The sequence below is a fragment of the Entelurus aequoreus genome, linkage group LG28 (genome assembly GCF_033978785.1).
Source record: "Entelurus aequoreus isolate RoL-2023_Sb linkage group LG28, RoL_Eaeq_v1.1, whole genome shotgun sequence".
NCBI classification, from domain to species: Eukaryota; Metazoa; Chordata; class Actinopteri; order Syngnathiformes; family Syngnathidae; genus Entelurus; species Entelurus aequoreus.
In genome coordinates, this window is record NC_084758.1 from 35,241,546 (window position 1) to 35,256,403 (window position 14,858).

General features: G+C 37.4%; 1 protein-coding gene across 2 annotated transcripts in view; it reads right to left on the bottom strand.

Annotated features, from left to right (window-relative positions):
• Positions 1 to 1,796: 1,796 nt before the first annotated feature.
• Positions 1,797 to 14,858, bottom strand: part of LOC133645117 (transforming growth factor-beta-induced protein ig-h3-like) — a 29,343-nt gene continuing 16,281 nt past the window's right edge. Inside the window, exons 9-17 of one of the 2 annotated variants that reach the window (XM_062039933.1) lie at positions 9,900 to 10,037; positions 9,692 to 9,831; positions 8,166 to 8,302; positions 7,974 to 8,104; positions 4,778 to 4,902; positions 4,605 to 4,707; positions 4,500 to 4,540; positions 2,431 to 2,458; positions 1,797 to 2,371 (exon numbers count right to left, since the gene is read on the bottom strand). In XM_062039933.1, coding sequence (XP_061895917.1) covers positions 2,304 to 2,371; positions 2,431 to 2,458; positions 4,500 to 4,540; positions 4,605 to 4,707; positions 4,778 to 4,902; positions 7,974 to 8,104; positions 8,166 to 8,302; positions 9,692 to 9,831; positions 9,900 to 10,037 — 911 coding nt within the window. In that variant the 3' untranslated portion in view covers positions 1,797 to 2,303. Of the gene's footprint in view, positions 2,372 to 2,430; positions 2,459 to 4,499; positions 4,541 to 4,604; positions 4,708 to 4,777; positions 4,903 to 7,973; positions 8,105 to 8,165; positions 8,303 to 9,691; positions 9,835 to 9,899; positions 10,038 to 14,858 lie in introns of both variants that reach the window. The other variant, XM_062039932.1, reaches the window with a different exon arrangement.

Consider the following 14,858-nt stretch of genomic DNA (forward strand, 5'->3'; position numbering starts at 1 on the left):
ATCGGTGAAGCACTTTAGCTACGGAGCTAACGTGATAGCATCGTGCTTAAATGCAGATAGAAACAAAAGAAATAAACCCCTGACTGGAAGGATAGACAGAAGATCAACAATACTATTAAACCATGGACATGTAACTACACGGTTAATGCTGTGCCGCCTGTCGAAGCCTAGCAATGCTGTTGCTAACGACGCCATTGAAGCTAACTTAGCTACGGGACCTCGTCAGAGCTATGATAAAAACATTAGCGCTCCACCTACGCCAGCCCTCATCTGCTCATCAACACCCGTGCTCACCTGCGTTCCAGCGATCGACGGCGCGACGAAGGACTTCACCCGATCATCGATGCGGTCGGCGGCTAGCGTCGGATAGCGCGTCTGCTATCCAACTCAAAGTCCTCCTGGTTGTGTTGCTGCAGCCGGCCGCTAATACACCGATCCCACCTACAGCTTTCTTCTTTGCTGTCTCCATTGTTCATTAAACAAATTGCAAAAGATTCACCAACACAGATGTCCAGAATACTGTGGAATTATGTGGTGAAAACAGAGCTGTTTCTATACATTATATATATATATATATATATATATTATATTATATATATATAATATTATATATATATATATATATATATATTATATTATATATATATATAATATTATATATATATATATAATATATAATATAATATATATAATATATATTATGATATATATATATATATTATATATATATATATTATATATATATATATATATTTATTATATTATATATTTTATATATATATAATATATATATATATAATATAATATATATAATATTATATATATAATGATATATATATATATAATATATATATATATTAGATTATATATTTTATATATATATATATAATATATATTAATATATAATATTATATAATATTATATTATATATTAATATATATTATGATATATGATATGTATATGTATATATATGATATATGATTATATATATAATATATATATATATAATATATAATTTATAATATAATATAATATAATATATATATATATATAATATAAATATAAATATATATATATATATATATATATATATATATATATATATATATATATATATATATGGGACGGTATAGCTCGGTTGGTAGAGCGGCCGTGCCAGCAACTTGAGGGTTGCAGGTTCGATCCCCGCTTCCGCCATCCTAGTCACTGCCGTTGTGTCCTTGGGCAAGACACTTTACCCACCTGCTCCCAGTGCCACCCACACTGGTTTAAATGTAACTTAGATATTGGGTTTCACAATGTAAAGCGCTTTGAGTCACTTGAGAAAAAGCGCTATATAAATGTAATTCACTTCACTTCACTTATATATGCAATACATTATATACAATGTGTCCAAATACTTCCGGTTCAACCATTGACGTCACGCGCATACGTCATCATACATAGATGTTTTCAAGCGGAAGTTTAGCGGGAAATGTAAAATGTCACTTTATAAGTTATTGGCATGTGTTGCAATGTTAAGATGTCATCATTGATATATAAACTATCAGACTGCGTGGTCGCTAGTAGTGGCTTTCAGTAGGCCTTTAAGGCCCGCCCCCAATATAGTTGTCCGGCTGGAAATCGGGAGAAATTCGGGAGAATGGTTGTCCCGGGAGATTTTCGGGAGAGGCACTGAAATTCGGGAGCCTCCCGGAAAATTGGTGAGGGTATGGTGACCCGCCTCATAGCACGTGATGGAAACATGGTGTTGGAAACGGTCATCGTCATCACGTTTATACCACACTCACTTTTTGTTCACTCCGGCTTTATTTTGACCCAAAAAAAAAACACACTTTGAGGGCTAACCCGACGGCCACAAGAACAGAAGACAAGAAATGTGGTGGACAGTTTTCCCGACATGTCCCAGACTGCTTTTTCATCAACAGTTGACAAAATAAGAGAAGTAGCAAAGCGCATGCTGTAGCATGTTGGCGAGCAGTTAGCAACGTTCCTACAAGTAAAGAATGTGCTTACATTGAACTTTCTTGTTTGTTTAAGTCCTCGGCCGCTTTAGTTGGCCTTTAGAAGCTACGTTTTATTCTTTGGGCAGGTGTCTCTGCTCAGTGTCAAATTGTCTGCCAAGAAACCGAGCAGATGCTTCCAGGGAAAGTAAACAAAGACGTGACCTTTAAAGCCAGGCAACAGATCAACATCTGGCCTGCTGGAGACACTTTGCACTGCACCATCTTGAGGGAAAGTTAAACATCTGGCCTGCTGCTCATGGTCCTGCTGGAGCCACTCTGCACCACCTTGAGGAAAAGTTAAACATCTGGCCTGCTGCTCATGGTCCTGCTGGAGCCACTCTGCACCACCTTGAGGAAAAGGGCGTCTGCGTGGAGAAGAAAGGTCAGGAGTGAGGCCACAAACGACAATCGGGGGACAACTCACCATTCCTGAAGCTTCCCACGTCTGATTGCTGCGCAGAAGACAAAACATGGAGTTAAATATTCACCGCTCTACTAAGATCCAAACACCAATCTATAACATGGTGAGCCTGTGATTTACTAAGACTGTGTACAACTCAGAGCGCCTTACTTAAATGAGGATTTAGTGCACATTCATGTTATCATGCAGGGGACATCTACCACTTTTTATGGGCATTTTAGAAGCACTCCTTCAGTGCAGCTACAATGTATTACCGCTGATGGTGCGCATTTTTGAATACCTCCTTTTTTGCATTGCTACTAAACGAGGATACCCCCCATGGACCAAACTAGCAGAAGATGTGTTACCCGGCCCGGAGGAGGACCGAGCTAGGCCCGGAGGCAGGACTTGTCAGCGAGCGCCTGGTGGCCGGAACCGGTGGGGTCGGTCGGGTGCGCTGCCAATTGGATGGCAGTGAAAGTGGAGGCTCCAGACGGACCAACTCGGGGCAGCAGAGGCTGACTTTTGGGACGTGGAAGGTCTCCACGCTGGTGGGGAAGGAGCCTGAGGTGGTGCGGGAGGTGGTGGGGAAGGAGCCTGAGCTGGTGCGGGAGGTGGTGGTGCGCTACCGGCTGGATCTGGTAGGGCTTACCTCGACGCATAGCAAGTGCTCTGAAAGCACACTCCTGGACAAGGGATGGATCTTGTTCATAGCAACTAATTACATGACCATAGTAACTAATTACATGACCATAGTAACTAAATAGATGACCATAGTAACTAATCTGATGACCATAGTAACTAATCAGATGACCATAGTAACTAATTGATGACCATAGTAACTAATCAGATGACCATAGTAACTAATTACATTACCATAGCAACTAATTAGATGACCATAGTAACTAATCAGATGACCATAGTAACTAATTAGATGACCACAGGAACTAATTAAATGACCATAGTAACTAAATATATTACCATAGTAACTAATTTGATGACCACAGTAACTAATCAGATGACCATAGTAACTAATCAGATGACCATAGTAACTAATTACATTACCATAGTAACTAATCAGATGGTCATAGTAACTCATTAGATGACCAAAGTAACTAATCAGATGACCATAGTAACTAATCAGATGACCATAGTAACTAATCAGATGACCACAGTAACTAATCAGATGACCATAGTAACTAATCAGATGACCATAGTAACTAATCAGATGACCATAGTAACTAATTAGATGACCATAGTAACGAATCAGATGACCATAGTAACTAATTAGATGACCATAGTAACTAATCAGATGACCATAGTAACTAATTAGATGACCATAGTAACGAATCAGATGACCATAGTAAATAATTACATTACCATAGTAACTAAATAGATTACCATAGTAACTAATTTGATGACCATAGTAACTAATTAGATGACCATAGTAACTAATCAGATGACCATAGTAACTAATTAGATGACCATAGTAACGAATCAGATGACCATAGTAAATAATTACATTACCATAGTAACTAAATAGATGACCATAGTAACTAATTTGATGACCATAGTAACTAATTAGATGACCATAGTAACTAATCAGATGACCACAGTAACTAATTAGATGACCATAGTCATAGTGGACTTGAAGTGGGTGTGGCATGGATGATTGTTTGGCGCCCAATAAGACTTGATGGAGGATTCTTCAAAAGCACGGCTTCAGTCAGCAGATGTTAAAGCAGCATAATAACCATAATAACTAATTAGATGACCATAATAACTAATTAGATGACCATAATAACTAATTACATGACCATAATAACTAATTAGATGACCATAGTAACTAGTATATCATGCCGATTCCAATCATTGCAAGACTTAGTATAGTTGAAGACTAAGGTGAGGTCATTAGAAAACATCATAATGTTGAAGACTAAGGTGAGGTCATTAGAAAACATCATAATGGCAGTTCCAGTTTTGATGTTAAAGATCTAAAAAAAATGATGTAGAATGTCCGATGGAAAAGATGAATGGGCTTAACTAAGGACTGGTCTTTGGGCGTGTGGTGGGTGTTGCGTTCAAGGTCTCACCCTGGCCGGCCCGTCAGCTTGTTCTGGGTCCACCTTGGGAGCTGCAAACAGACACATGACCTCACGTTTGCTGATGTCCAAACAGGAAGTGAAGGCGTGACTCACGCAGCGGCTTGACCATGCTGTCCACGCCGTGAACCACGCCGTTGGTGGCCATCAGGTCGGCATGTGCCACCGCCACTCGGTTGACAAAGACCGTGTAGTTTTTCTGGGGGGGCAGAGGCATGAGTGTGGTATCGGCGTTTAGGACCAATGCTGGATGAAGTGTGACCACTGACCACACCCAGCTCCAACATGTCACCCTGCAGAGGTTTGACTCGGGTGTGAGACCCCACCCCGCCGCTGACGAGCATCCCGTCCCCGAGATGGTATCTGAGGGTGGCCGCCAGCTGAGGGCTGTTTCCTGGTGATGACAACAGCACTTGTTTATACGTCAGTAAATATTCTTCTTCCTGGTGATGACAACAGCACTTGTTTATACGTCAGTAAATATTCTTCTTCCTGGTGATGACATCTCACTTGTTTATACGTCAGTAAACATTCTTCTTCCTGGAGGGACATTTTTTCCAACACTTCAAGAAGGTCACAGCCAAAGAAGGAGACACCTTGCTAACTTAAACAAGAAGAGTCAACACATTTTGTTGAGCACAATCCACACAACTGAGGTGGACTTTCTTGTCATGGGCAACAATGATGGCAAAATGTAGTAGGGGTGTAACGCTACACAAAAACTCCGGTTCGGTACGTACCTCGGTTTAGAGGTCACGGTTCGGTTCATTTTCGGTACAGTAAGAAAACAACAAAATATACATTTTTTGGTTATTTATTTACCAAATGTGTAAACAATGGCTTTATCCTTTTAACATTGGGAACACTATAATAATTCTGCCCACGTTAATCAACATTAAACTGCCTCAAGTTGTTCCTCACATTAAATAAAACGACAAAACTTTTCTTCTACATATAAAAAGTGCAACATTAAACAGTTTCAAGTCAACTCATCATGCTTCATTTATTACAGCATTTGGGAAGCCTGCAGTTGATTTATTATGTAAATGTTATATTTGTATCAACATGTGATAGCAGGGACCCTGCCATTCAAAACTAGGCTGCTGCATTACTAATGATTCATGTAACTATAGCTGAAAGAATGGTGCAATAGGAGAGACTATTCATCCCTGAACACCATGGAGTTCATGTAGGCTTAATGATGCACTTACATTATTATATCAACTATCAGAGACAGAAACTCTTCATTTAACATAATGTCCTTTTTTGCTGCTTCAACACAGCTCAATCAACACAGAAAAAGGTCAAGTGAAATAACAGACAGACAGGGCTTTGCTGTCCGTAACACACACACACACCGCAAAATGAGCTAACGTTACGCTAAAAGCAAATTAGCCTTCACCTCAAGCCAGGACTGCGAGCGAGCTGAGCTGCCTTTTATATTTCTAGAAGGTCAACGGGCTCATAGTGATGTTACTAGTAGTTGACTGGGAGGTGTTTATTATGAATTGGGGAGAGTCCGCGGCCTGATGATTACCTGCTAAACGCTAAGCACTGACTACATGCGCTCTGAATACGCACTGCTGATTGGCTGTTACCAATCAGATGGTTGTGTGGGTGGGACAATGCTGGGTGCTGTGTAGAGGACTGACAGAAACAGAGGCAGAAGGAAGCGGAGGTGGCTACTTAATATGTTCGTGTGGGAAACTCGTTCGGTACACCTCCGAACCGAACCGAAACCCCCGTACCGAAATGGTTCAATACAAATACACGTACCGTTACACCCCTAATATGTAGTAATATGAGTATTCATATTACTACATATTAGGGGTGTAACGGCACACCCTCCATCACACTTAAATGCTGCAGAAAAGTTGCAACGGGGCTAATTTTTATCCCTGACTGTGATTTTATGGATTGGTTATCAATATTTTAGCCTTCCTTGCAACAACAGGTGGAAAACAAATACTTTTCTGCATGTATCAACAAATCTAACGTCATGCTTTTTAATGCAACACATGTAGTTATTATATATCATCACCAACACATGTAGTTATTATATATCATCACCAACACGTGTAGTTATTATATATCATCACCAACACATGTAGTTATTATATATCATCACCAACACATGTAGTTATTATATATCATCACCAACACATGTAGTTATTATATATCATCACCAACACATGTAGTTATTATATATCATCACCAACACGTGTAGTTATTATATATCATCACCAACACATGTAGTTATTATATATCATCACCAACACATGTAGTTATTATATATCATCACCAACACATGTAGTTATTATATATCATCACAAACACATGTAGTTATTATATATCATCACCAACACATGTAGTTATTATGTGTGTATAAATGATATATACACATTTAGATGTACAGTATGTGTGTATAAATGATATATACACATTTAGATGTACAGTATGTGTGTATAAATGATATATACACATTTAGATGTACAGTATGTGTGTATAAATGATATATACACATTTAGATGTACAGTATGTGTGTATAAATGATATATACACATTTAGATGTACAGTATGTGTGTTGTCCCTTTTTTCCAGGAACACTAATACCAAAAGTCACAATGTCCCATAGAGTTCTAAAAAAGTAATGACAAAAAAAAAAAAAACGGAATGGAATTTTACAGTTTTTGACTGAATGGGACACCCAAAATGTACATGAAAATAAAGAAAGTGGGATTTACAATATTAACTATGAACAATAAAACACTGAATATTAACAACATATTTTACTTCTCAGACCAAGCAAAACACAACACAAATGTAAAAAACAGCAAAATATGAATGCTATGTGTAATAGACACCAACAATATGATGTATTATCATGTACAAATCTGCTTCCACATGTGTTCCTGACACATGTGTTTGGGGCTAAAAACAAGCCCCGCCCACTCTGCTTTGTTCCTGGTCTGAGCTGCTGTGACCGAGATTAGCGTAATGACGCCTATAAAAGTGCAGGTTTCAACTACTTTGTACAGTTCAAGACTTAGTCATTTAAAAACATGACTGCACATCATAATGGCAAATACACTTTCCATGTTAAAGGTGTATCAATCAATCAATCAATCAATGTTTACTAATATAGCCCTAAATCATGAGTGTCTCAAAGGGCTGCACAAATAAAATAATGATGTAGAAGGTCTTGCGGGCCGGATTGAAAATCTTATCATGTGGCCCTCGTATTTTGTCCAGGTCTGTAAAATTTGCAAGAAAGCTAGCATGCTAATATCAGAATGCTAACAGCAGGCAGCAAATGGCCGCACCGATCTAGCCAAAAAGAGTGTGGTGTGCATGGTGTCTAAAATGAGCAAGAGAACCTGATTTGTTTCAAAGTGAAAATACTTTCATGGAGTCCTGGCTGAAGGTGGACTTTGTGTTTAGTGGAGGCTCCACATTCCAACTCACGCATCATCTGGCTGACTTCTGTCTGCGGCAGGGCGTCGAAGGCGTTGTTGGTGGGGGCGAAGAAGGTCAACGCTCCGGGCTGGTTGAGTAGCTCCGTCATTCCGGCCGTCTGGATGGCTCCCACCAGAACGCTGAAAGACAGCAGTTGTGGACGTCCTTCGCTGGTCGTGCAGCAAAGTGTTTAATGCTCACCTGAAGCGCTCGTCCGCCTTCAAGACGTCCATGACAGTTCCCATGGGCGGAGTCACCACTTTGTCCACGGTCAACATGGTCCCGTAGCGCCCCGTCCTGTCGTGGGCGGCGAGGCAGGCGTTCTCGATGCACAAGTTCTACAGATCAACAACTAGGTGAGTGGGAACACTCCAATGTTGAAGTGAAATGCTGACAGAATGTAGCATGAATGCATGAATACTTGGAATTGTCATAACATGGTCACTACTGCCTAGGTTCTCTTGTTATATTCTTATTTTTACCTATTGCAATAATAATAAATACATGAATTTTGGTGTAGGAAAGCATATTGAGTGAATGTTTGGAACATTCACATCATAATAATAATAATAGTAATATTAATAATAATAAATAGATTAATTTTGGTGTAGAAAAGCATATTGTGTGAATGTTTGGAACATTCACACAATAATAATAATAATAATAATAATAATAGTAATAATAATATTAGTAATAATAAATATAATAATTTTGGTGTAGAAAAGCATATTGAGTGAATGTTTGGAACATTCACACAATAATAATAATAATAATAGTAATAATAGTAATAATAATATTAGTAATAATAAATAGAATAATTTTGGTGTAGAAAAGCATATGTGTGAATATTTGGAACATTCACACAATGATAATAATAATAATAATAATAAATAGATGCATTTTGGTGTAGAAAAGCATATTGTGTGAATGTTTTGGAACATTCACACAATAATAATAATAATAATAAATAGATTAATTTTGGTGTAGAAAAGCATATGTGTGAATATTTGGAACATTCACACAATAATAATAATAATAATAAATAGATTAATTTTGGTGTAGAAAAGCATATGTGTGAATATTTGGAACATTCACACAATAATAATAATATTAATAATAATAAATAGATGCATTTTGGTGTAGAAAAGCATATTGTGTGAATATTTTGGAACATTCACACAATAATAATAATAATAATAAATAGATTAATTTTAGTGTAGAAAAGCATATTGTGTGAATATTTGGAACATTCACACAATAATAATAATAATAATAATAATAATAATAATAATAATAATAAATAGATGCATTTTGGTGTAGAAAAGCATAGGGTGGGTGTGTTTTGGAACATTCACACAATAATGATAATAATAATAATAATAATAATAAATAGATTAATTTTGGTGTAGAAAAACATATTGCGTGAATGTTTGGAAAATTCACACAATAATAATAATAATAATAAAAATAAATAGAAGAATTTTAGTGTAGAAAAGCATATGTGTGAATATTTGGAACATTCACACAATAATAATAATAATAAATAGATGCATTTTGGTGTAGAAAAGCATATTGTGTGAATGTTTTGTTACATTAACACAATAATAATAATAATAATAATAATAATAAATAGATGAATTTTGGTGCAGAAAAGCATACTGTGTGAATATTCACACAATAAGAAACAGGAAGTGCTGCTAAATTGGGCTTTGTTTCCAAGTTCTCACATTTCTGTAGACAAAGACTCGAAGTGTAACATCTCCCAGCGTCTGCAGCTCCTGATTGTGATACAAGGACTTGGAGGACAGCTGCCCCTTCACGATGTGGTTGCTCATCACCTTGCTGATGTCGGCCATGCTGCTCCCACCTGCTGTCAGTCACACACACAAGTCACCTGACAAGCCATGGCCAAGACCGGGCTCGTGCAGACGTTACCTGTGAAGGCCTGGTCCACAGGTGCCAGCACGGTCAAAGGTTGGGAGCCCTTCAGTTGTGGGCTCAGACCCGCCTCCACAAACATTCTGGTCGCCGTAGCAACATTGGAGCTTTCTGTTAGCTCCAGCAGAGTTTTTGCTGCACGACAAAGAGTTCTTGTTTTTTTCAAGTTGGATTCAGTCAACTTCTCAGCAAAATAAGAGTTTTTTCATGGAAGCGTCCCTCATATGGAGAGAAATGTTTCTTCTTTTGCAACAAAACAAAAACTACATCTTTTTTCCAGTTAAGACTCAATTTCAATCTTGTGGGCGGGGCCTCCTCTGAACAACATGCCAGAAGCCTTTGGCGTGACCATATGGGCGTGGCTACGTGCTACTTCCACACCTGGACGTAAAATACCGAAGACGAGGGTGATAGAGCAAATAAAAGGCCTCCAACATGAGGCCCCGCCCACAAGATTGAGTTTGCATCGTAACCAAAAATAAGATTTGTAACCGCAAAAATTAATTCTATCCGGAAAAAAAATATTTGTATTTGATTTCTATAGGCTAGTAAGGTCAAGTTTTGTACCTGACAAGTTTCGGCTACTTTGCTTCTGCAGCCTTCATCAGAGGTGTCACGTGATGTTATATTATATATATATTAATATTATTATTATTATTATTGTGTGAATGTTCTAAACATTCACACAGTATGCTTTTCTACACCAAAATGCATCTATTTATTATTATTAATATTATTATTATTATGTGAATGTTCCAAACATTCACTTAATATGCTTTACTACACCAAAATTCATCTATTTATTATTATTATTATTATTATTATTATTGTGTGAATGATTTGGAACATTCACACAATAATAATAATAATAAATAGATGAATTTTGGTGTAGAAAAGCATATTGTGTGAATTATTATTATTATTATTATTGTGTGAATGATTTGGAACATTCACATAATAATAATAATAATAATAATAATAATAATTTTAATAATAAATAGATGAATTTTGGTGTAGAAAAGCATATTGTGTGAATGTTTGGAACATTCACACAATAATAATAATAATAATAATATTAATAATAAATAGATGAATTTTGGTGTAGAAAAGCATATTGTGTGAATTATTATTATTATTATTATTGTGTGAATGATTTGGAACATTCACACAATAATAATAATAATAAATAGATGAATTTTGGTGTAGAAAAGCATATATTGTGTGAATTATTATTATTATTATTATTGTGTGAATGATTTGGAACATTCACATAATAATAATATTAATAATAAATAGATGAATTTTGGTGTAGAAAAGCATATTGTGTGAATGTTTGGAACATTCACATAATAATAATAATAATAATATTAATAATAATAAAAATCCTTCAGTCTTTGAAAGAGAGTGTCTTTTCAAAGAGGCGGTTGAAACCAGGAAGTGGGCCCCAAAGACTGTCAACAGGGACGAGGGAGCCTACCAACTATCCCACACCTGGGACACAGTCCTGCAGGGCCGCCCCCGGCCGCTTGGTAGACATCCAGACGACAGGGGGCGCTCCGCTCTACCTCCGGCGCACGCCAGGGGACACCGCCATCCCACCACTTCGGGTGGGATGTGGAATGGAACAATCCATATAACACGTCACAGATGACGTCACGCTAACATCACGTGACACCTCTGATGCAGAAGCAAGGTAGCTGAAACTTGTCAGGTACAAAACTTTACCTTACTAGCCTATAGGAATCAACTAACTAACTATCCTATAGGAATCAACTAACTAACTAGCCTATATAAATCAACTAACTAACTAGCCTATATAAATCAACTAACTAACTAGCCTGTATAAATCAACTAACTAACTAGCCTATATAAATCAACTAACTAACTAGCCTATATAAATCAACTAACTAACTAGCCTATATATATCAACTAACTAACTAGCCTATAGAAATCAACTAACTAACTAGCCTATAGAAATCAACCATTTATAAACATATCTAAATGGACCTCTTCAACATAATATTTGTGACCAAAAAACAATTATTCATATCCCCCCAAAAAAACAGTGCTGTGATACTCAGGATTGTTATTCTAGAACTTCATTGTGTGGATATCATGTCCATGGTGCTGTGATACTCAGGATTGTTATTCTAGAACTTCATTGTGTGGATATCATGTCCATGGTGCTGTGATACTCATGATTGTTATTCTAGAACTTCATTGTGTGGATATCATGTCCATGGTGCTGTGATACTCATGATTGTTATTCTAGAACTTCATTGTGTGGATATCATGTCCATGGTGCTGTGATACTCAGGATTGTTATTCTAGAACTTCATTGTGTGGATATCATGTCCATGGTGCTGCGATACTCATGATTGTTATTCTAGAACTTCATTGTGTGGATATCATGTCCATGGTGCTGTGATACTCATGATTGTTATTCTAGAACTTCATTGTGTGGATATCATGTCCATGGTGCTGCGATACTCAGGATTGTTATTCTAGAACTTCATTGTGTGGATATCATGTCCATGGTGCTGCGATACTCATGATTGTTATTCTAGAACTTCATTGTGTGGATATCATGTCCATGGTGCTGTGATACTCAGGATTGTTATTCTAGAACTTCATTGTGTGGATATCATGTCCATGGTGCTGCGATACTCATGATTGTTATTCTAGAACTTCATTGTGTGGATATCATGTCCATGGTGCTGTGATACTCAGGATTGTTATTCTAGAACTTCATTGTGTGGATATCATGTCCATGGTGCTGCGATACTCATGATTGTTATTCTAGAACTTCATTGTGTGGATATCATGTCCATGGTGCTGTAATACTCATGATTGTTATTCTAGAACTTCATTGTGTGGATATCATGTCCATGGTGCTGTGATACTCAGGATTGTTATTCTAGAACTTCATTGTGTGGATATCATGTCCATGGTGCTGCGATACTCATGATTGTTATTCTAGAACTTCATTGTGTGGATATCATGTCCATGGTGCTGCGATACTCATGATTGTTATTCTAGAACTTCATTGTGTGGATATCATGTCTATGGTGCTGCGATACTCAGGATTGTTATTCTAGAACTTCATTGTGTGGATATCATGTCTATGGTGCTGCGATACTCAGGATTGTTATTCTAGAACTTCATTGTGTGGATATCATGTCCATGGTGCTGCGATACTCAGGATTGTTATTCTAGAACTTCATTGTGTGGATATCATGTCCATGGTGCTGTGATACTCATGATTGTTATTCTAGAACTTCATTGTGTGGATATCATGTCTATGGTGCTGCGATACTCATGATTGTTATTCTAGAACTTCATTGTGTGGATATCATGTCTATGGTGCTGCGATACTCAGGATTGTTATTCTAGAACTTCATTGTGTGGATATCATGTCTATGGTGCTGTGATACTCATGATTGTTATTCTAGAACTTCATTGTGTGGATATCATGTCTATGGTGCTGCGATACTCAGGATTGTTATTCTAGAACTTCATTGTGTGGATATCATGTCTATGGTGCTGCGATACTCAGGATTGTTATTCTAGAACTTCATTGTGTGGATATCATGTCTATGGTGCTGTGATACTCAGGATTGTTATTCTAGAACTTCATTGTGTGGATATCATGTCCATGGTGCTGTGATACTCAGGATTGTTATTCTAGAACTTCATTGTGTGGATATCATGTCCATGGTGCTGCGATACTCATGATTGTTATTCTAGAACTTCATTGTGTGGATATCATGTCCATGGTGCTGCGATACTCAGGATTGTTATTCTAGAACTTCATTGTGTGGATATCATGTCTATGGTGCTGCGATACTCATGATTGTTATTCTAGAACTTCATTGTGTGGATATCATGTCCATAGTGCTGCGATACTCATGATTGTTATTCTAGAACTTCATTGTGTGGATATCATGTCCATGGTGCTGCGATACTCAGGATTGTTATTCTAGAACTTCATTGTGTGGATATCATGTCCATGGTGCTGCGATACTCAGGATTGTTATTCTAGAACTTCATTGTGTGGATATCATGTCCATGGTGCTGCGATACTCAGGATTGTTATTCTAGAACTTCATTGTGTGGATATCATGTCCATGGTGCTGCGATACTCATGATTGTTATTCTAGAACTTCATTGTGTGGATATCATGTCCATGGTGCTGCGATACTCATGATTGTTATTCTAGAACTTCATTGTGTGGATATCATGTCCATGGTGCTGTGATACTCATGATTGTTATTCTAGAACTTCATTGTGTGGATATCATGTCCATGGTTCTGCGATACTCATGATTGTTATTCTAGAACTTCATTGTGTGGATATCATGTCCATGGTGCTGCGATACTCATGATTGTTATTCTAGAACTTCATTGTGTGGATATCATGTCTATGGTGCTGCGATACTCATGATTGTTATTCTAGAACTTCATTGTGTGGATATCATGTCCATGGTGCTGCGATACTCAGGATTGTTATTCTAGAACTTCATTGTGTGGATATCATGTCTATGGTGCTGCGATACTCATGATTGTTATTCTAGAACTTCATTGTGTGGATATCATGTCTATGGTGCTGTGATACTCATGATTGTTATTCTAGAACTTCATTGTGTGGATATCATGTCTGTGGTGCTGCGATACTCATGATTGTTATTCTAGAACTTCATTGTGTGGATATCATGTCCATGGTGCTGCGATACTCATGATTGTTATTCTAGAACTTCATTGTGTGGATATCATGTCCATGGTGCTGCGATACTCAGGATTGTTATTCTAGAACTTCATTGTGTGGATATCATGTCCATGGTGCTGTGATACTCAGGATTGTTATTCTAGAACTTCATTGTGTGGATATCATGTCCATGGTGCTGCGATACTCATGATTGTTATTCTAGAACTTCATTGTGTGGATATCATGTCTATG